The sequence below is a fragment of the Leopardus geoffroyi genome, chromosome B3 (assembly GCF_018350155.1).
Source record: "Leopardus geoffroyi isolate Oge1 chromosome B3, O.geoffroyi_Oge1_pat1.0, whole genome shotgun sequence".
NCBI lineage: Eukaryota > Metazoa > Chordata > Mammalia > Carnivora > Felidae > Leopardus > Leopardus geoffroyi.
In genome coordinates this window covers 63,565,332-63,584,783 of record NC_059337.1, presented here as the reverse complement: position 1 = coordinate 63,584,783, position 19,452 = coordinate 63,565,332, and the positions used below count along the sequence as shown (strand labels likewise).

The following is a 19,452-nucleotide window of genomic DNA, read 5'->3' as shown; positions in this document are numbered from 1 at the left end:
ATCCGTTGGAAACTTCCCTCTGGCCCTGACCATCAAGGCAGCTGAACTGAAACAACTTTGAGCTATGAGCTAGGGAAAATATTCAGAGGCGATGAATTTGTGATGTCTTCATTTTAGAGATGCTATGATTTTGGTCTATTCTAGAATTCCACGATTTTTGGGTGCTGCTCACTTCGAAGAAATTTTCCACGGCTAAACACCTGCAGTGTATTTTTTTGAATCCCTGCACAAAATCACAGCCCACCTTGCTGTTCTTTGCTAGAGAAGCAAAATTTTTTCTCAGTTATCTTGCTCTCCTTAATCGCATGTCATTTTTAAACTAGGTATTACTGACAGTCCTTTCCTCCTATTTACGGGCAGTGTTTTTAGGTCAATCCCACATCCAATTAGGGGAACTTGGAAAAAGGAAATCCTACAGCAAAACACCATATGCCTTACAATTTAATTTTAAATACATAATCCTCAAGGATGGCAACTTGGCAAAGAGAGAACTGGACCGTCTCCCTGGAACACCCATCACTCAGGTCCATGTCAGATTACTGGCCTGAAATCCCAGCATTTGTAAATGTGGATATACACATACAAGAGGGACAATATCCCCCCAATTAAAGGTGTAGGCTTTCTTACTCTTTTTTTCATTCCTGCTTCTCTCAAAGCTTCCCAGAGGTTATTTAGGTTTCTAGGGAATATGTGCAGCACACACGGAGCAGCCGGAATGTGCGTGAGTTTCTAACAGCTGCCCAAACACCTCTTCCACCGTGATGGGTCCCTTCCAACAGAAGGACCTTTGTGACCTGAGGAAGGCCTTTGTGTTTGAGATAAATAACCCCTACACCTCTGTCAGCTTTCTTTGACAAGACAGCTCTTCCCTGCCACCATACAGGGCACCTTCCTAGCTGTAAAGCATGTTGGAGGATGAAATTCTTCTCCTTGTTTTGTTGAAAGAAGCCAAGTTCCAAGAAAAATCCAGAGGGATTCCTAAGGTCCCTTAGTCACGGAAGCAGCTAGCCCTGAGGGAGCATTCCAGGGAGCTTTTACTCTATCCTTGTGGCTAAGCCCAGGGGAGATGATTGTTTTATAAAAGAAAAGATGTATCCTGCTTCTGTGGGTTTCTTGTAGACCTGAAGCCCCCAGCTGATCTGTATAAAAATAGCAAGTGGGCGAAAGGAATGGGGGGGGGGGGGGGCATCAGCATGCTATCCCTCCAAACACTGTTCCTAAGTAGCTGATATTATGAAGAATTATTGGCAATTGTAAAGAAAAAAAAATGCCTCTCCAGGAGCAAACAGGATGCTAGCTAGCTAGGGAAGGAAAGGGACATATATGGCTGCTGCCTCTGGAATCTTCAGATCTATTTGGATGAGTCATTACGTATGACTTCCACAATAGGAATCTGATTTGACGAATCATCTGATAGAAACTTTTATTTCTGTCTCTCAACACGTGAAATCTATCTGTCAGGTTTAGTTATTATTCGAGCAACCAACAAACATGTGTCTTAGGAACATACTTGTCATCTTCCAGAAGCACTTGATGTATACTGAGTAACTAGAAAACACGGATACCGCAATCCGCACACACGTGCATGTTGTCACACAACACTCCCACACAAGAAAAGCGACAGGGCCCTTGTGATGAAGGCAAAGTCGTGGGCGTTTCCAGCAGTTAGGAGTCCTGCCAGGTGTGAGGACTGAGAAGGAAGGTGAACCAAAGGGCTTTCCCCAGCCTGTGGCACAGCTCCTTATTTGGTGAGGCTACTACCTGCGTCCTGTGTCTCAGGGCCAGCCTGACAGTGCAGGGCCACAGCAGGGGAAGTGTGGCTGCTGACATCCCGGCCCTTAGAGATGAATGGAATTCCAGGCAGCTGGAGTCATGCTGGCTTGAGACGGTGGTTTGGAGACCAGACTTCCAATGACAGAAGCATTAAGCAGCCGCGCTCATGGCAATTGGTGCACCCGCAGAAATGTAACCCACACCTCGGTTTCGGGAGCTGAAAAATGAAAAGAACGTTGAGGGAGGAAAAGGGGAAATAAAATGATAGGCAGAGGGTAACGTATTACTTTCTGGGTCTGTTCTGTAAATAGTTTAAGACCCCAGAGCCAGATGGTTCCACAAATCCTCCAACCGGGAGTCACGTTAAGAAGCACGAGTGGGCATAAAAACTGTTTTTCAAGACACAATTTCAGTTTTGGCTTGGGGGAAGAGGACAGGAGTAAGTTTCCTTAACATTCCTGACTAGAAAGAAGCCGTCCTCGCGGGTGCCCTTCATCAGAATACGCATGCCGCCCCCAAGCGGCCAGCCGTGGGAACGCCGTAGCCGGGGCGAGAAGCGACCTTCTGCGCGCCAGGCAGCTGCAGAAAATGTGCCCCGACGGGCAGCGGGAACGCGAGCTCCGCTCACCGCCCGGCTGGCCGACGCGCCCCGCACCCAGCGCCCGTAGGGGGGCGGGCGAAGGGCAGGCGAGGCCGAGCGCGTGGTCGCACACCCCGCCCCCCCGGTGGATGGAAGAGGGCCCCCAAATACCCCCAGAGGGAACTTCTTTAACGACTGGTTCTCTCTTGGCCGCATTTACCCCGTCGGACTCATCTGGCTTTGCAAAGGGTCTCGGTGCACAAGTGTCAAACGTCGCCCAGGTATTCAAGGAGACCCGTTTGCCTGAAATCCCGCCCGACGACCCCCCCCCCCCGCCCCCACCACCACTATGGGCCCGGGGGCGGCCAAAGCCGGGTCGCCGCTCGGGGCGCTCACACCGGACTACAGAATCCAAAGTGCCGAGCGCTAGTGCGCCAAGGCTGCGTGGGCGGGCACCTATTTTTCTGAGAAGTTCCACCGCTCCTCGGCCCCGACCCCCGCCTCCCCCCTCCCTTCACTCTCTAGCTGGAAAGTTATGCGCCAGGCAGCGGGGGGCGGAGAGAGGAACCCAGACTGGCCCCCCTCCCGCTTCCTGCCCCGCCGCCTCCCATTGGCCAGAGGAATCCCCAGGAATGTGAGCGCGCCTTTAAAAGCGCGCCGCTCCGCCGCCTCGCCAGCCACTGCCTTCGAGCCGGCCGCAGAGTCCCGGCTCCCGCGAGCCCTTCCGGCGCTGCCTCCGACTCCGGCGGCCTCCTCCTCCTCGGGCGCCCCGCTCGCCCCGCTCGCCCCGCGCCTCTCCGGGACTCGCCGCCTGTCGTTGCTCCCTAGCCGCTGCTCCGGGTCGCTGCACCCGTGTGCACACAGGTAAGGAGTCCCCAGGTGGCCGCCGAGGACCGGGTGCTGCCCTGGCCAGACACCTCGAGCTCCGAGGCTTCAGCCCCTCAAGGACCCCGGATCTCATACCTCTTCGCCTTTCCCCGCTGTCTCTCCCAGCTGATGGGAGACTTTTCTCGTGGAAGGGCTCCAGAGCTATTCTTTCCCGCTTGGGGTTCACAAACCAACTCGTCAGGACGCCCCTTCCACAAGATTTTCTTTGATTCTTCCATTGCTCCCTACACCTTTTTTGTCACTCGTCTAGACCTCTAGTTCCCTGTGCCTCCCTGCACCCCGGAGACTGCGGCTCCTTGTCCTACTGTTTACCCTCGCCTTGCCAAGGGAAAGTCCCCAAGTTGTTGGTCTTTGCCCCAGTGCCACCCCCCAACTTTAAAACCGTTGTCTCCTCCCCTTGATTCTTTTTCTTTCTGATGTCCTGTCCAAAGTAAATACTGTTGTCCCTCATTCCAGCAAATGTGGGGCCAAAGGGGGATCCCCCAGGGCCCTGGCCCCAAGCCCAGCCCCCAGTTTTTGCCCACCCTCCCTGCTTGGCTGCCTCTGAGGATCTGTATTTCCTGTTACAGGCTCCCTGCTGGGCACAAACAGCTCCACTATGGGGCTGGCCTGGGGACTCAGTGTCCTCTTCCTGTTGCATGTATGTGGCTCCAACCGTATTCCAGGTGAGTCTGTATGATACCTTTTGATGGGGGGGGAAGATGAGAAGGTGCTGGTTACCCCACGTGTGCCTCCCTGTCATGCTCTCCACTGCTAGCTGTTTCTCCCCAGAGCCCTGATTGAACATCACAACGCAGTTTTCCTCTGACCATGGCGTTTATTTAGTGCTTTCACTGGTTGCCCAGAGTGTTCGCCCTGTCCCTTTGTCCCCAATCCTGGCCACAGCCTAGAAGGCTCATTGTATGTCCTCTGTTGAACAGAATCCGGGGGAGACAACAGCGTGTTCGACATCTTTGAACTCACGGGCGCTGCCCGGAAGGGCTCTGGGCGCCGGCTGGTGAAGGGTCCTGACTCTTCCAGCCCAGCTTTCCGCATCGAGGATGCCAACCTGATCCCCCCTGTGCCTGATGACAAGTTCCAAGACCTGGTGGATGCCGTGCGGGCAGAGAAAGGCTTCCTTCTCTTGGCCTCCCTGAGGCAGATGAAGAAGACCCGAGGCACACTGCTGGCCATAGAACGGAAAGACCACTCTGGCCAGGTTTTCAGTGTGGTCTCCAATGGCAAGGCGGGCACCCTGGACCTGAGCCTAACCGTGCAGGGGATGCAGCATGTGGTGTCGGTGGAAGAAGCGCTCCTGGCGACCGGCCAATGGAAGAGCATCACCCTGTTTGTGCAGGAGGACAGGGCCCAGCTGTACATCGACTGTGAGAAGATGGAGAACGCCGAGCTGGATGTCCCCATCCAAAGCATCTTCACCAGGGACCTGGCCAACGTTGCCAGACTCCGCATCGCAAAAGGAGGTGTCAATGACAATTTCCAGGTGAGGCCTCTTCTCCAGTTCCTGGTCCTTGGGTTCGACTGCTAGGCAGCTGACTTGTCAGGAGCGCTATAGCAGGAGAGGCAGGGTTTCCAGTATAGGAAATACTGCCTGGGGACCAAGGCAGTGGTTCCCAAACTTCAGGGCGCATCAGAAACACCTGAAGCGCTTGTTAAAACACATACTGCGGCACCCTGCACCCTACTCGCAGAGATTCAGATTTCGGTGTGTCCGTGATGGGGCCTGATCATTTGCATTTCTAACAAGTTCAAAGTGAAGCTAATGTTGGTGTTCTGGGGACCACACTTCGTAAACCACTGACAGAAGCAAGCAATGGTTTTCCTAGAACTGCCCGTTCAAGCTTTAGATCCTTCATATGCTATTCGCAAGGAAAGGGCTTACTTTACATGCATTCTACCAACCGTAATGTAGCTCGTAATGGGTAGTGTGAGCATGGTATTTACCACTTTGCCATTTGATTCCTCATGGGAATGTAGCCAGTCCCAGGAGCCGCTCTCAAAAAGGTTCAAATAGTGCTTATTTGCTGCCACGGCTTCTTCCTTGCTTAAACGTCTCGATCTTTGCAACCCGGGCTTTGAAACTCCCACATCTAACTCTTTGACACTGGAGAGTGTCGTTATATCCTCTGTCCCTGGTGTCCGATTCCATTTCCTGTGTATCCAAGTGGGCTGAAAACTGATTTCCTTGTAAAATACTGAAGACTTGGCAGAAGGCCCAATTAAGATGGTGAAGTTGTTTGGCAGTTTATGTTGGCGTGTTATTTTGACATGGTGATCTTTAAAGCGCGCTCTTTCAAACTGTTAGAACCTCCTTTGTGTGCTTTTCCTGGCATAAACCCTCTCTCCCACCCATTTCCCCCGCCCCCACTCAACACTACTCGACAAGTAATGTGTGTCCTCTGCCCCCAGGGGGTGCTGCAGAATGTGAGGTTCGTCTTCGGAACCACACCAGAAGCTATCCTCAGGAACAAAGGCTGTTCGAGCTGTGAGTACCATTCTGTTTTGGGGGGGCATATGAGGAAATTGGGGAAGCGCCACCCAAACCAAGCTGAGAAACTTAAGTAATGGTGGTCATGCTTAAATTACCCCAGGTGACCTGGTTAAAAGATACATGTAGATCACTCTTGAAGGTCCCTTTTACACATGTGCCTCCCCTCCACCTGTGTCCTTCACCCCAGGTGTCCTGTCTTTACAAGTAGGAACTCCAGGGGCTGGCTGGTGAGAGCAGCCGTGTGAAGACCTTCCATTTCTTTCCTCATTGTATTGCTTTCTTCCTTGGCAGCTACCAACGTCCTTCTCACCCTCGACAACAACGTGGTAAACGGCTCCAGCCCTGCCATCCGGACTAACTACATTGGCCACAAGACAAAGGATCTGCAAGCCATCTGTGGCATTTCCTGCGATGAGCTGTCCAGCATGGTCCTGGAGTTGAGGGGCCTGCGCACCATCGTGACCACGCTCCAGGACAGCATCCGCAAAGTGGTCAGTGCCCCTTCCCCCAGCCCTTTAGCATGAGCAGCTGAAGGTGTATCGCAGGTGACCCCAAGTGACTGAAAATGAAGTTGGGCACTAATGGCCTGTCTCTCCCTTCTAGACTGAAGAGAACAAGGAGTTGGCCAATGAGCTGAGGAGGCCTCCCCTCTGCTACCACAACGGAGTTCAGTACAGGAATAACGAGGAATGGACTGTTGATAGCTGCACGGAGTGTCGCTGTCAGGTGGGGATCGTTACAGACTGAAATACGAATTGATGGCATGTGTTTGGGGCCAGTCTCTAGGGAAATACCCAGTTGGCCTGATACCAAAGTGGATTGTTCTCCAGACGCAGTTGTGACCTCTGTAAAATCTTGAAACTCTCAGAATGTTTTTCAAAGTCTTAATTATACCCCAGGCCAAGTATCTGAAAGATAAGTCTGCTAAGACATCTGATCTAATTTGCCCGGTTTAGTGCAAAGGCTAAGTGTTGAATGTTAGGTAAATGAGACCTGGTTGGAACATTCCTTTTATTTTCCCAGCCCCTGACCTGTATTCAGCAATGACCCCGAGATTCCCATAGTACAGTACTGGTTGTTCAAATCACTTGGCCCGACACCGTTAGGACGTAACTGTCTACTTACCTCCGCACTGTTGGCGGTGTCTGTCACTAACTGTCCCGAGTGCCACCGGAAGCCACTTGGAGGGTTTGCCTGACTCACCGAGCAAAGCCGAGCTTAAATGCAAATCCAGATCTGTATGTGAAGCGGGAAAAATGCTCATTGATCTCTTCTCTATAAAGAGAACATTTTAAAATTTAAAAGCCCTGGCTGAGTTTTGAGTTCATTTTCAGACACAGATGGAAAGACTTGGCTCCTGATGTTCAGTGGTTCCCTTCGGATGAATTCTTTGTGCTGTCACTTCTACCACTACGTAGCAATCAAGAAAGACCTCTCTAGGGCATGGAGTGATAAGTAGCTAGCAATAGAATGGTCTCCACAATATGGTGGCTACAAATAGGACAGACAGATGTACTAAAGCCCTTCCAGTAGAGCATTTATACCCAGGACTGTGTTTCATCTTGAAATGTTACAGTATATAAACTTCTGCCTGCCACACACTTAGTAACCCATTTCTCCCTCTTGCCTTCCAGAACTCTGTTACCATCTGCAAAAAAGTGTCCTGCCCCATCATGCCCTGCTCCAATGCCACAGTTCCCGATGGAGAATGCTGCCCACGGTGTTGGCGTAAGTTCTTAAAACCTCATAACCGTTCCTTAGTGACTAGCTCAGTTCTCCATAAACCCTGGACCGCTGAACAGGACACTAGAGCCCCACCCCCATTTCCATTGTGTGTTTTAATTCAGTTTCTTGCTGCAGCATCTGGTTAACTGATGGCTTGGCTGCCATATAGGCGATAATGATCTTGGTATAGCTTATTAATTTTGACTTGATGCTCTGAAGAAAGGAGAGATGAATTTGTAGCAGCACTAGCTCTGAATTGGCTGCCTTTTAGAATTCCACACGATGGCCTAGAGTTAAGAAAAATCTCAGCAGAGAAATAGACGGTCTGTAGTGCAAGCTTTGGACTTAATTGGGTCTGAAAGTTGCATCTGTCTTACCTGCAGGAATAGGAGGGAGGCCTACGAATGACAGCAGGTTCGGGGCCCTGGGAGCTTCTCCCAGACACCATACTGTTCCACGGCAGACACCCTGTCCCCTGGTTTTTGTGGGCAGTATAAGTTAATCACTTTGCTGAGTCAATATTGAATGTAGTACGTACAGGTCATAAAAATGACCTCATCACAACTAAGAAATAAAGCAGGAAAGTAGCACTCACCGTACACACACACACACACACACACCCCTATACGTATACACTCCACACTGGCCACAGCTCAGGACAAGCAGCCTCATCGAGGCTGTGTTAACGATACTGACACTGGGATGATGGCTTGGGTAACTGCTTCTGCTCAGCATACACTTCAGGTGTGGGCTCAAGGGAACAAAGCCAGCTGGAGACTCGTGGAGTCCTGGACTTCAGTCCAGGATTGCTAGGAAGACTTCCAGCTGATGGCAAGAGAAACAAATTCTCGATCCTGTGTCTGATACAGCTACATGCGATCCTAGTCCTGGTGCCTGGGTGGCTGGTAAACACACCCCTTGTCTTGTGAAAATCTGCGCAGAGCAGGCCCCACATGCTAGGGTAAGAGGAGCCGCGCACTGATTAACCTCATGACCGAGTTGGAGGCAGAGCCAAGAGCAGCCACGCTGCTTCCAGCTCACCTGCCAGACACATGGTCTGTGGCTCCCCCGATGTCCAAAGTGACTCGTATAAGCTGCCTGCAGATCTCCTGGTCTTGGAAGCCTGGGACTAGAAATGCCTACTCAGCTCTCTTCAGTCAGGAAAGGGAAAGCCACTGGAAATGCTGAGAAAGGAGACCCCATGAATAGGTGAACATATGCTACTGGGAGAAGGCTTCGCGGTGCTGACCCAGGCTGAGCCTTCATTGACCCCGGTGCTGTAATGCAATGACAGGGGGTAAACCTTTTGGCTGTTGGCCTAAGAAACCCCTTGCCTTTCACCCTCTGGCAAAGGAAGGAGGTCCTGAGGAGCACAGTCTAAACAACAGCATATCTTGGTGATCGCACACTAAATGACCCCGCTTCCTCTGCAGCCAGCGACTCTGCAGATGATGGCTGGTCTCCATGGTCTGAGTGGACCTCCTGCTCTGTGACCTGCGGCAATGGAATCCAGCAGCGCGGTCGCTCCTGCGACAGCCTCAACAACCGCTGCGAGGGCTCCTCCGTCCAGACGCGGACCTGCCACATTCAGGAGTGTGACAAGAGATGTGAGCATCGTGGCCCCTTAGGAGTGTGGAGAGCTGACTTGTCCTTGTCCGCTTCCAGAGCATAGAGGTTAAGGCGACAGTTTCTAGATGGTCTGAATCTGAACCCCAACTCTGCCCACCTGTGCACCCCTGAACACAGCTTCCCCTCCCTGCGGCTCTTTCCTCAACTGCACATTGGGGATAATAGCTCTCGATAGGGTTATTTTAAGGATTTCACCTAGGTGATGCATTTCAAACGGTTAGCATAGAGCTTGACCCCTGGTAAACACCCTGTAACCATCAGCTTTGCATTTTAGTTAAACAGGATGGCGGCTGGAGCCACTGGTCCCCGTGGTCGTCTTGTTCTGTGACATGTGGTGACGGTGTGATCACAAGGATCCGACTCTGCAATTCCCCTAGCCCCCAGATGAACGGGAAGCCGTGTGAAGGCGAAGCTCGAGAGACCAAGGCCTGCAGGAGAGACGCGTGCCCCAGTGAGTGAGAGCGTGCCGCACCCCTGCAGACCGGGCACCCATGGCCTCCTGTTTGCCAGGCCATGAAGGGGGGAAAGGTTACTTCCTGGGGAACAAGTAGAAGCCAAGTCCTGCATGCTCAGCAGCTTCTTTTAAGAAAAAAACAGAAAACCATTTCAAACTGGCCCTCTTCACAAACGTGGTCCTCCTATGTCCGAGTAGGAGAGGTTTCTCGGACAAAGTGAGGAGAGTCTTCTAGGAGAGGTGAGGTGTCAGAAAATGGACCTTCACTTTGGCATGTGGTTCACTTTCTTGCAGTCAATGGAGGCTGGGGTCCCTGGTCACTGTGGGACATCTGTTCTGTCACCTGCGGAGGAGGGGTGCAGACACGTAGCCGGCTCTGCAACAACCCCACACCCCAGTTTGGAGGCAAGGACTGCGTTGGTGATGCGACAGAAAACCAGATCTGCAACAAGCAGGACTGTCCAATTGGTGAGTCATGCAGCCCCGGATAAAACCACCCTGGGTTTTTTGTGTAACTGAAACCCACGGTCAGCATTCGGGGGATGCTCCCGCTGTGAATGGCCCTGAGTGTTTTGACTACACTGTCCACCTGGCGTTTCGGAGTCCCCTCAACAAGTGAACAGTGACATGTTCCCCACAGTGTTTCACACCGTATTGTTTTGTGAGGAGCGTGGCAGTAACAGCCGCTTATACCCACCATCTGCCTGTCTCTCTCATCCCAGATGGATGCCTGTCCAATCCCTGCTTTGCTGGGGTCAAGTGTACCAGTTACCCTGACGGCAGCTGGAAATGTGGTGCTTGTCCCCCCGGCTACAGTGGAAATGGCATCCAGTGCAAAGACATCGATGAGGTGAGGAAGCGATGGCCGAGTGCCTAGATCTAAGAAAAACGGCTGAATTCGCAGTCTTCCCCTCGGGTGGCGTTCCCTGAACAGTAGGCAAACTGTCATTTTCTCCCATAGTGCAAAGAAGTACCTGACGCCTGCTTCAACCACAACGGGGAGCACAGGTGTGAGAACACAGACCCGGGCTACAACTGTCTGCCCTGCCCCCCACGCTTCACTGGCCCGCAGCCCTTCGGCCGGGGTGTGGAATATGCTACCGCCAACAAACAGGTAGACGAGACCACACGACCAGTGTGTGTGTGTGTGTGTGTGTGTGTGTGTGTGTTGGGGGGGGGTGAGCTTCACTGAAACCGCCAGGAAAGGCGGGCATGGCATTTCCCAGCCTCCACAAAGAAATAGGGAAAAGGCTCAGTGTCCAGTCGAGGTTTTAGAAACAGGACAGGACAACCCCATTGTAAAGGCAGCAGGGGAAAAATCGTCCGTCGTGTTTGAAAATGCTGCTCTGGAGCAAGTTGTGAGCTGGTGGGCTAGGACACCCGCAGGGGCCAGGGAAGAGGGACGGACAGAGTACCCCACACTCCTCCTCACTGAGGAGCGGGATCTGGGGACTCTCGAAGGCTCTGCATATGCACATCAGGATGTTGTCGCCCCCAGGTATGCAAGCCCCGCAACCCCTGCACAGATGGGACACACGACTGCAACAAGAACGCCAAGTGCAGCTACCTGGGCCATTACAGTGACCCCATGTACCGCTGTGAGTGCAAGCCCGGCTACGCAGGCAATGGCATCATCTGCGGTGAGGACACGGACCTGGACGGCTGGCCCAACGAGGACCTGGTGTGCGTGGCCAATGCCACCTACCACTGCAAAAAGGTACAGCCTGCCTCCTGAAAGAATCCACATTCCCCTGATCCGCAGAAGAGGCCACGCAATTTTAAATGCCTGAAGTTTGCAAATGAAACCAACAGATGAAATTACACAAAGGCAGAACGGCACGAATCCTTAACATGAAGTCACTTGGTGCCAAGTACGTGCACAGGGCAGACCCTTTTGGCTGGTGTGCTCCAGAATTGGTCATGTTTCTCCCAGACGCCAGTGGAGCGGGACTTGCGTTCCCAGCACGCATAAAGCGCACAGCATTTCTACAAATGATCTATGCCCCCAGGAAAATGCTTAATTTCTTGTCTTCCTGTTAAAAAATACACCCCATCAGGGAGCACAGCATTCGACTCGCTCTCGGTGTGCTGTTTCTGGGGGCCCTGCCCCACGCGTGAGCCGAGAGCCGGGCACACGGTCTGCAGCTGTCATGTGGGTCCTCTCTTTCCAGGATAATTGCCCCAACCTTCCCAACTCCGGGCAGGAAGACTATGACAAGGATGGAATTGGCGACGCCTGTGATGACGACGATGACAATGATAAAATCCCAGATGACAGGGTAAGGATGCTTTCCAGTCGTCCTTCTCTCCTTCTACTTAGTAGGATTCAATGGAACTACAGTACGTGTACTAGGAAAAACCAACCAAACGTGTATATAGAAGCTAATAGTCATTCGCTGGTAGTTGTAATGCCTAGATGTTGCCAAGAGAATATTTACATGAGGGTTTTGGTTTTTCATCTCGACCTTCCATCCCCACCCCCACCAATTTGAACAAGAAATGACAATATATAAACAAGGACCCTCTGCTCCCCAGGTATGTTTCACATTCTTACCTGAGTTGCAGGACAATTTATTTCAGCCTACAAAGAACGGGGATGGTGTCCTTATATTTCCATTTCACTGACGCACAACAAACGAGAACCTGTTTTTCATTCATTATGCCCGGGTTTTTAACTTCTACAGTGATCGTGAAGTAGAAAATGTTAGATTTTTGCAATTGTATATAACACATACGGTTTGAGGCTGGAGCTGGCTGCATGGACAGTGTTGTAAAATACTCCCTTTTTTTTTTTTCAGGACAACTGTCCATTCCACTATAACCCAGCCCAGTATGACTATGACCGGGATGACGTGGGAGACCGCTGTGACAACTGCCCCTACAACCACAACCCAGATCAGGCTGACACAGACAACAATGGGGAAGGAGATGCCTGCGCCGCTGACATCGACGGGGATGGTAAGGCGCCAGGGGCCATCTTCTCTGCAGGCCTGGATATGGGGGCGTGGCTTATCAAAACGTCAGAGGCTAGAGATTCCAGCCCTTACTGGTCACCCGTTCCCTGCAGGTATCCTCAATGAACGAGACAACTGCCAGTACGTCTACAACGTGGACCAGAGGGACACGGATATGGATGGGGTCGGAGATCAGTGTGACAACTGCCCCCTGGAACACAATCCAGATCAGGTAGGTGGACCCCTTGCACAGCCTCCCAGGCGAGTACAGGAATAGCTCGTGTTAGGCTTCTAAGAAAACAGCACTTAAAGAGTTCAAACTGTTTTGTGCCCATGGCTCTTTGAGGTCTCCTAGCCCAGTTGTGGTATTTTCATACACACAGTTTGCCTGATGAGAGCTCCTTGCAGAGTCCCAGAGATCTTCCCTGTGACCATCTTGTAACTTCACTCTGGTCTTCTGTGAGGTCCATGTGACTTACTTTGTGTGATCTACCAGGGTCAACATAAATTACACAAAGCAGAAACCTGACTACTCTGGTAATGTTAATCGTTTCTAAGACTGAGATGGAAGACAAGATTCTTAAAAAATTAATGTCCATTTTCATGGCTAAGGATATAATCTGGCTGTTAAAAAACCTCCAACTAAAAATACTTGCAAAAGCCAGATAATTTTGAAGACTGACACACAGATCGTTCTGTTCTCTACCTATGTGAGAGAGTGCTACAAATATACATGAGCCAGAACAGATTCCATGTCTGAAAATATTTCTTTTCATGTGTAATTGGCCATAATTTTCTAGCAATGTAAGCTAAGGCATTTCTTTTCTCAAATGCTTTGTTGTAGAAACTTAGAAACCAGATTTTTTTTTAAGTTTATTTTGAGAGAGCGAGAGAGAGAGAGAGCACGAGCAGGGGAGGGACAGAGTGTGGGAGAGAGAGAATCCCAAGCAGGCTTTGGGCTGTCAGTGTAGAGTCCAACGTGGGGCCCTGTCCCAACGAACCATGAGATCATGACCTGAGCCAAAATGAAAAGCCAGGCACTCAGTGAACTGAGCCACCCATGCACCCCAGAATCCAGCTTTTTAAAAATGAAAATTGTATAAGATTATAGAAATGATAGATTGAGCTTTTTCTTCATAGCGCTTATTCTTATGAGGTCCTGGAAAACAAAAAGCAATAGGATAAATAGCTTTGGGGCCAGAACAATAAAGTTCTGGATCTTTGGGATAACGTTGCAGAGCAAATGGCACGGAGGGTCCACTGTTTGTGGAGTTTGGGTCTTACCATAAATTTTATTTCTTTAATATCGTTTAATCTCCTGGAAGGGTTGGCTCTCTTCTGGCAGAAACTTACAGACCTGAAACCCCACTGGCCATATTAAACATGGGAGAATCTTCTGTAAATCATCTTTAACAGTCATGACTTACACCTCAGTTTACCGTTGGCTTCTGTCTCTTTCAGCTCGACTCTGACTCAGACCGCATCGGAGACACCTGTGACAACAATCAGGATATTGATGAAGATGGCCACCAGAACAACCTGGACAATTGTCCCTATGTGCCCAATGCCAACCAGGCTGACCATGACAAGGACGGCAAGGGAGACGCCTGTGACCATGATGATGACAACGATGGCATTCCTGATGATAGGGACAACTGCAGACTCGTGCCCAATCCTGACCAGAAGGATTCTGACGGTGAGTTAGGGGAGCCACTTTAAGAGACTGACACCATGGCTCTCTCAGAGACCATAAAAGCAAAACCAAATGGATAATTGCGAGGATGAAAACACTATATGCCAACTTAGACAAGAGAGTGAATTTCTGACACCAGCAAGATTTCAAAATTCCACTGAACTCTTGCCTTTTTTGACCTTAGGTGACGGTCGAGGTGATGCTTGCAAAGATGATTTTGACCATGACAATGTGCCAGACATCGATGACATCTGTCCCGAAAACATTGATATCAGTGAGACCGATTTCCGCCGATTCCAGATGATTCCTCTAGATCCCAAAGGGACGTCCCAAAATGACCCTAACTGGGTGGTGCGCCATCAGGGTAAAGAACTCGTCCAGACTGTCAACTGCGATCCAGGACTTGCTGTAGGTAAGGAGTTCTCCAAACAAAACACAAGTGCATACACGGGAAAGAAGCAAATGTAAAACCTGGCACTTAGGTGTCTCCCTGAAGTATTATGGATGTCTGGGAATGTAACCCAGGAGCTTCTGAAGGGCTGCAGCTGTTAACCCACATCTGGCCTCATTTTCATTTTCTAGGTTACGATGAGTTTAATGCAGTGGACTTCAGTGGCACCTTCTTCATCAACACTGAGAGGGATGATGACTATGCTGGATTTGTGTTTGGCTACCAGTCTAGCAGCCGCTTTTATGTGGTGATGTGGAAGCAAGTCACCCAGTCCTACTGGGACACCAACCCCACTAGGGCTCAGGGATACTCAGGCCTTTCTGTGAAAGTGGTGAACTCCACAACAGGGCCAGGCGAGCACCTACGGAACGCCCTGTGGCACACGGGAAACACCCCCGGCCAGGTGAGAACAAGGACCCCAAGGAAGGTGCTGGACAAGCACTAGGGACCCTGTGCTTTGGCCAAGACTAGCCCCAGGCAGTCTTAGATATCAAGTTCCCAGCCCCAGCAACCCCAGCATTAAGTTTTGCTTTGTAAAAACCAAATGGCGGCCTCTGGGAGGGGAGCTCCCTGTAACCAAGAGTTCCCTTCAAATCCAAAGACCGTTTCAGCCTCTTCAAACCAAACTTTCCTTCCTCTTTCTGCTTCCTGTGTTTCAAGGAAACGCATCATGATTCCTTGATTCAAGGCCACACATCAAATGAAAGGTCTTGGAAAAAATCCAACATTGCAGCCCTCTAATTTAGGCCCATTTGGTACCCTTCAAGTACTCCTTCCTATAGAATGAAATAGAAATCTTGATTCAGCCATGTTTCAACCTTTTTCTTTTCCTTCAGGTGCGCACTCTGTGGCATGACCCTCGTCACATAGGCTGGAAAGATTTCACTGCCTACAGATGGCGTCTCAGCCACCGACCGAAGACGGGTTTCATTAGGTAAGATGGTGCTGATTACATTTCAGTTAGTCACACACTGATGGGGAAGGAGGAGGTGGTCAAAAATTAGGAGTGTCACTAACGAGATTTTCTCTTCCCTGCAGAGTGGTGATGTACGAAGGGAAGAAAATCATGGCTGACTCAGGACCCATCTACGACAAAACCTATGCTGGAGGTAGACTGGGGTTGTTTGTCTTCTCTCAAGAAATGGTGTTCTTCTCCGACCTGAAATACGAATGCAGAGGTAGGAGCAACGATACAGTGAACCCATGTTTGACATCTCTAATTAAGACTAGTATTGAGAGTGCCCATTGGGAGCATCTGTTTAAAAGATGGTTTTAGAGACCGGGTTATTTCTATTTTGCTGTTGAAGACCACGATAAAAACAAGGCCTATAGGCTGTGGCTTATGAAATCTGGACTCCTTGTTAAGAACCTCAGTTTGCGTAGCAGTCTCTGTGCTCTCATTCCCAGTAGAAAGATAAACTGTGGACAAACTTGTGTACAGTTTGGACCCCATGAATACTACTTTCAAGTTTGACCTGTTTCTGTGCCTTACACACTACTTAGTTTTATTCCCAACATTCCAGCATAAGAGGGCCTGCCCAGTCTTTCCTTGTGTCTAAGGGTAGAAAGGGTATACTACCGTCAGACTGATGGGCTCAATTAATTCTCACTAGAACCTCAGTTTATTTTTAGTCTTTTTCTCTCTGTGCTTACTTGAGCCTCCAGTCCAGCGCTGGGCCTACCACACAATGTCTAATATTTACTGGGCCAAGACCTGATGCCTACCAGGATCAGTCAGTAAAAAGACGGATTTTACTCAAGATTTAAATTATGACGTAATCTTTGAGTCTGAACGTGGAACACTCCCTAAACACTGAAGGCTTTAGAAAGCATAGTGTATACACTCTGGAAGGTCCTGTTCCGTCAAGCTCATTAACATTTAATAAGTTGACAGTCTTAAGCTTTTGTCACTATAAAAGTAGAGCTACGCTAAGGTTCATTTGTTAACTGTTAACGCTAGTGCCTTCATGAATCAATTGGCTTATCTATTTATGTGTTTGTTTATTGAACAGATTCCTAATCATCCGACTGTTGATCAAAAGACTGATCCTAACCAATGCTGGTGTTGCACCTTCTGGAACCACGGGCTTAAGAAAACCCCTAGGATCACTCCTCCCTGCCTTTTCTCTGCTTGCGTATCATTGTGGACTCCTAGGATATGGGACTTGTCTCAAGAAAATGCCGTTTTCCAAATCAGACTCAGCATACAGCCTCTGAATGCAAAGACAATCTTCCAAGAACAGAAATAATTACGTTGGTTTGCTTTCCAAAAAGCAAAAGCATCCCCCGCGTCAGTGGGCAGGTGGCTGCCCCACTCTGTTTTTGTCAGGGTAGGGTGCTAGCGTGAGGCCATCTCTGAGCAGTGGACTCCAAAGCGTTTTCAGGCGTGTGGGAGAAGGGAGGACTCACTAGAACTGGCAAACCACCATGCTTGACCCTTAGAAAGAGGAGGAGCAGGGGCCAAAGCCCTAAGGGGAGGGCGTGGCCCCAAGAGATGACTGTATGAAGAAAAGGTGGAGCTGTTACATGTTCGGTACTAAATCATTTTCAGGGGATTGAAAGACTTGCTGGATTTCATGATGCTGACCAGTGTTAGCTGATTAACCGCGTACATAGGCACTTCAATAGAAGCAGGGAGGGGAGGGAAAGACTGGCTTTGGGACTCCCTCCCAGAACCCCATCCCTTAGACATCACCTGCAGTGACCAAACTAGGGAATGAGAATTAAACCATTGTAAGGCTGTGCTGGCTGCCACTGCCTGGTTACCATGAAATTGTCGGTTTTATTCCAGACGTAGCTTGTGCAGATGTAGCAGGAAAATAACAAAACCTACCATCTCAGCACCGGGCTGCCTCCAAAGAGACGGGCAGCTGGGCTTGTATTTTTATGGTTAGAAAGGCACAAAATTCTCAACTAAAACATTCCTTTTCTCTTTTTTTCTTGAGTGTCATGGAGTTTTCCAACTATCTTAGACTGTAGTTTTTGGTTTTTTGTTTTTTGGGGGTTTTGTTAGTTTTTTTTTTTTTTTGTTTTTTGTTTTTTTGGGTTTTTTTGTTTTACAAACACTTTACAATATAAAATATTTATTTTTACTTACTCTGGAGGATCTGTCTGAAAGACTATTCATGGAACAGGAAGAAGCGTAAGGACTATCTGGATCATCTTCGTTAGGAGTCTTCATGACTGTAAGATTGTAAATACAGATTATTTATTAACTCTGTTCTACCTGGAATCTAGGTTTCACGTGGAAAGTGTTTGACAGCAGGTAGTGGAGATTTATCAGCAAATCTCTCACAAGAACGGCACAAGGAAAATCAGCAGAGCAGGCTGCTCTTTGCTTTGTGCTCAGAGTGAATGATTTGGGATTTTTTTGTCTTTTCAAGTGGAATCAGTTGCCCATTTGCTAGTGTTTGTAACTTTGAAAAAGAAAGCCAAGAGTCCTTTAATACTGTTGTACCCTATCCCTTGTGCCTATTTCCAGGGAGAAGAAAAGCATCTACACTTTGTCATTTTTCCAAAAGAGGAAAGAAAAAAAAAAAAGTGAAACTTATATACAAATATTACCTCATTTGTTGTGTGACTGAGTAAAGAATTTTTGGATCAAGCAGAAAGAGTTTAAGTGTCTTACAAACTTAAAGCTACTGTAGTACCTTAAAAAAAAAAAAAGTCAATGTTGTACATAGTATAAAAACTCTTTGCAGAAAAGTATTCCCAATAAGGAAATAGCATTGAAATGTTAAATACATTTTCTGAAAGTTATGTTTTTTCTATCTTATATACCATTGCTTTATTTTTATAAATTATTTTCTCATTGCCTTTGGAATAGATCTCAGATTGTGTAGATACGCTATTTAAATAATTTATCAGGAAATACTGCCTGTAGAGTTAGTATTTCTATTTTTATAAAATGTTTGCACACTGAATTGAAGAATTGTTGGGGTTCTTGTTTTGTTTTTGATTTGTTTTTCGCTTGTTACCCCCCAGTTTTTACTATTTACCAATACCTTTTTCTAGGAATGTGCTTTTTTTGTACACATTTTTATCCATTTTACATTCTAAAAGCAGTGTAAGTTTGTATATTACTGTTACGTACAAGGAACGACAATAAATCATATGGAAATTTATATTTATACTTACTGTATCCATGTTTATTTATTCTCTACTGGCTTTGTTATGAGGTGTGGGTAAACTCCATTCCTAAACCAATACAACATACACAAGACATTACAGTAAATATTAGTAACATTGACAGTTTCTATCCAATTGAAGGTGGCTGATTTGCTTGGAAAACACATTTGCTGCATTTGTGGAATAAGAACAAAACATTAGCCTGCCCTATTGAAAACAAAGCAAGGACTCAAAAGGTGGACCCCAATAGGATACAATTTTATGTTTTAGAAAGGTAATTAAACGTTGAGTCCATTTCAGAGTACAGTTCTGTTTCTAAAAAGAACAATGAAAACAAGGGGAAAAAAATTAAGCGAGGTGCACACAATGCTCACGGCTACATTTTCTGGCCCATGCATGACGGCACTGGATAGGTAGCACACAATTACATGTCGAGAAGCGTTAGAAGTGTGAATGAGGGAGGAACCGGCATTACCAAATTGTGCCAAACTTTATAGACATCCCCTGTCAGAAGATGAATTTACCTTTGGTCAAAAACAGGACTAAAAGGATTTGGAAGAATTCCAAAAAATACACATCAAGTATCAAGTTTTTAAAGAGAAGACCAAAGCATTACAATAAGCAGAACTTGAGTATGGGTGAGCTAACAATGAAAGCAAAATATTGACTAATTTCCAGTTTTAATAACA

At 48.4% G+C, this 19,452-nt stretch overlaps 1 protein-coding gene and 1 long non-coding RNA gene across 2 annotated transcripts; one reads left to right on the top strand and one right to left on the bottom strand.

Moving 5' to 3' along the window:
* Positions 1-1,412: 1,412 nt before the first annotated feature.
* On the bottom strand, positions 1,413-2,926 carry LOC123583193. The gene is made up of 2 exons (XR_006704769.1): positions 2,574-2,926; positions 1,413-1,990 (listed from the first exon to the last, which is right to left on the bottom strand). It is a non-coding gene; the product is annotated as an uncharacterized LOC123583193 (long non-coding RNA).
* A 100-nt stretch (positions 2,927-3,026) lies between these two features.
* THBS1 (thrombospondin 1) lies at positions 3,027-18,767 on the top strand. Its single transcript, XM_045450072.1, has 22 exons — positions 3,027-3,217; positions 3,811-3,906; positions 4,162-4,721; positions 5,648-5,723; positions 6,021-6,220; positions 6,333-6,455; positions 7,364-7,457; positions 8,888-9,061; positions 9,358-9,534; positions 9,832-10,005; positions 10,260-10,387; positions 10,499-10,651; positions 11,036-11,254; positions 11,709-11,816; positions 12,336-12,495; positions 12,605-12,723; positions 13,953-14,187; positions 14,369-14,596; positions 14,767-15,038; positions 15,472-15,569; positions 15,674-15,813; positions 16,648-18,767. The coding sequence occupies exons 2-22, from the start codon at positions 3,840-3,842 to the stop codon at positions 16,653-16,655; spliced, it is 3,513 nt and encodes a 1,170-aa protein (XP_045306028.1). The 5' UTR covers positions 3,027-3,217; positions 3,811-3,839; the 3' UTR covers positions 16,656-18,767.
* Positions 18,768-19,452: the final 685 nt, after the last annotated feature.

Bases quoted from the DNA above. Each gene is read 5' to 3' on its own strand.
- THBS1 (XM_045450072.1), top strand. From the start codon at position 3,840: ATGGGGCTGGCCTGGGGACTCAGTGTCCTCTTCCTGTTGCATGTATGT. The intron at 9,062-9,357 runs GTGAGCATCGTG...TTTGCATTTTAG, and splicing joins TCAGGAGTGTGACAAGAGAT to TTAAACAGGATGGCGGCTGG. The intron at 12,496-12,604 runs GTAAGGCGCCAG...CGTTCCCTGCAG, and splicing joins CGCTGACATCGACGGGGATG to GTATCCTCAATGAACGAGAC.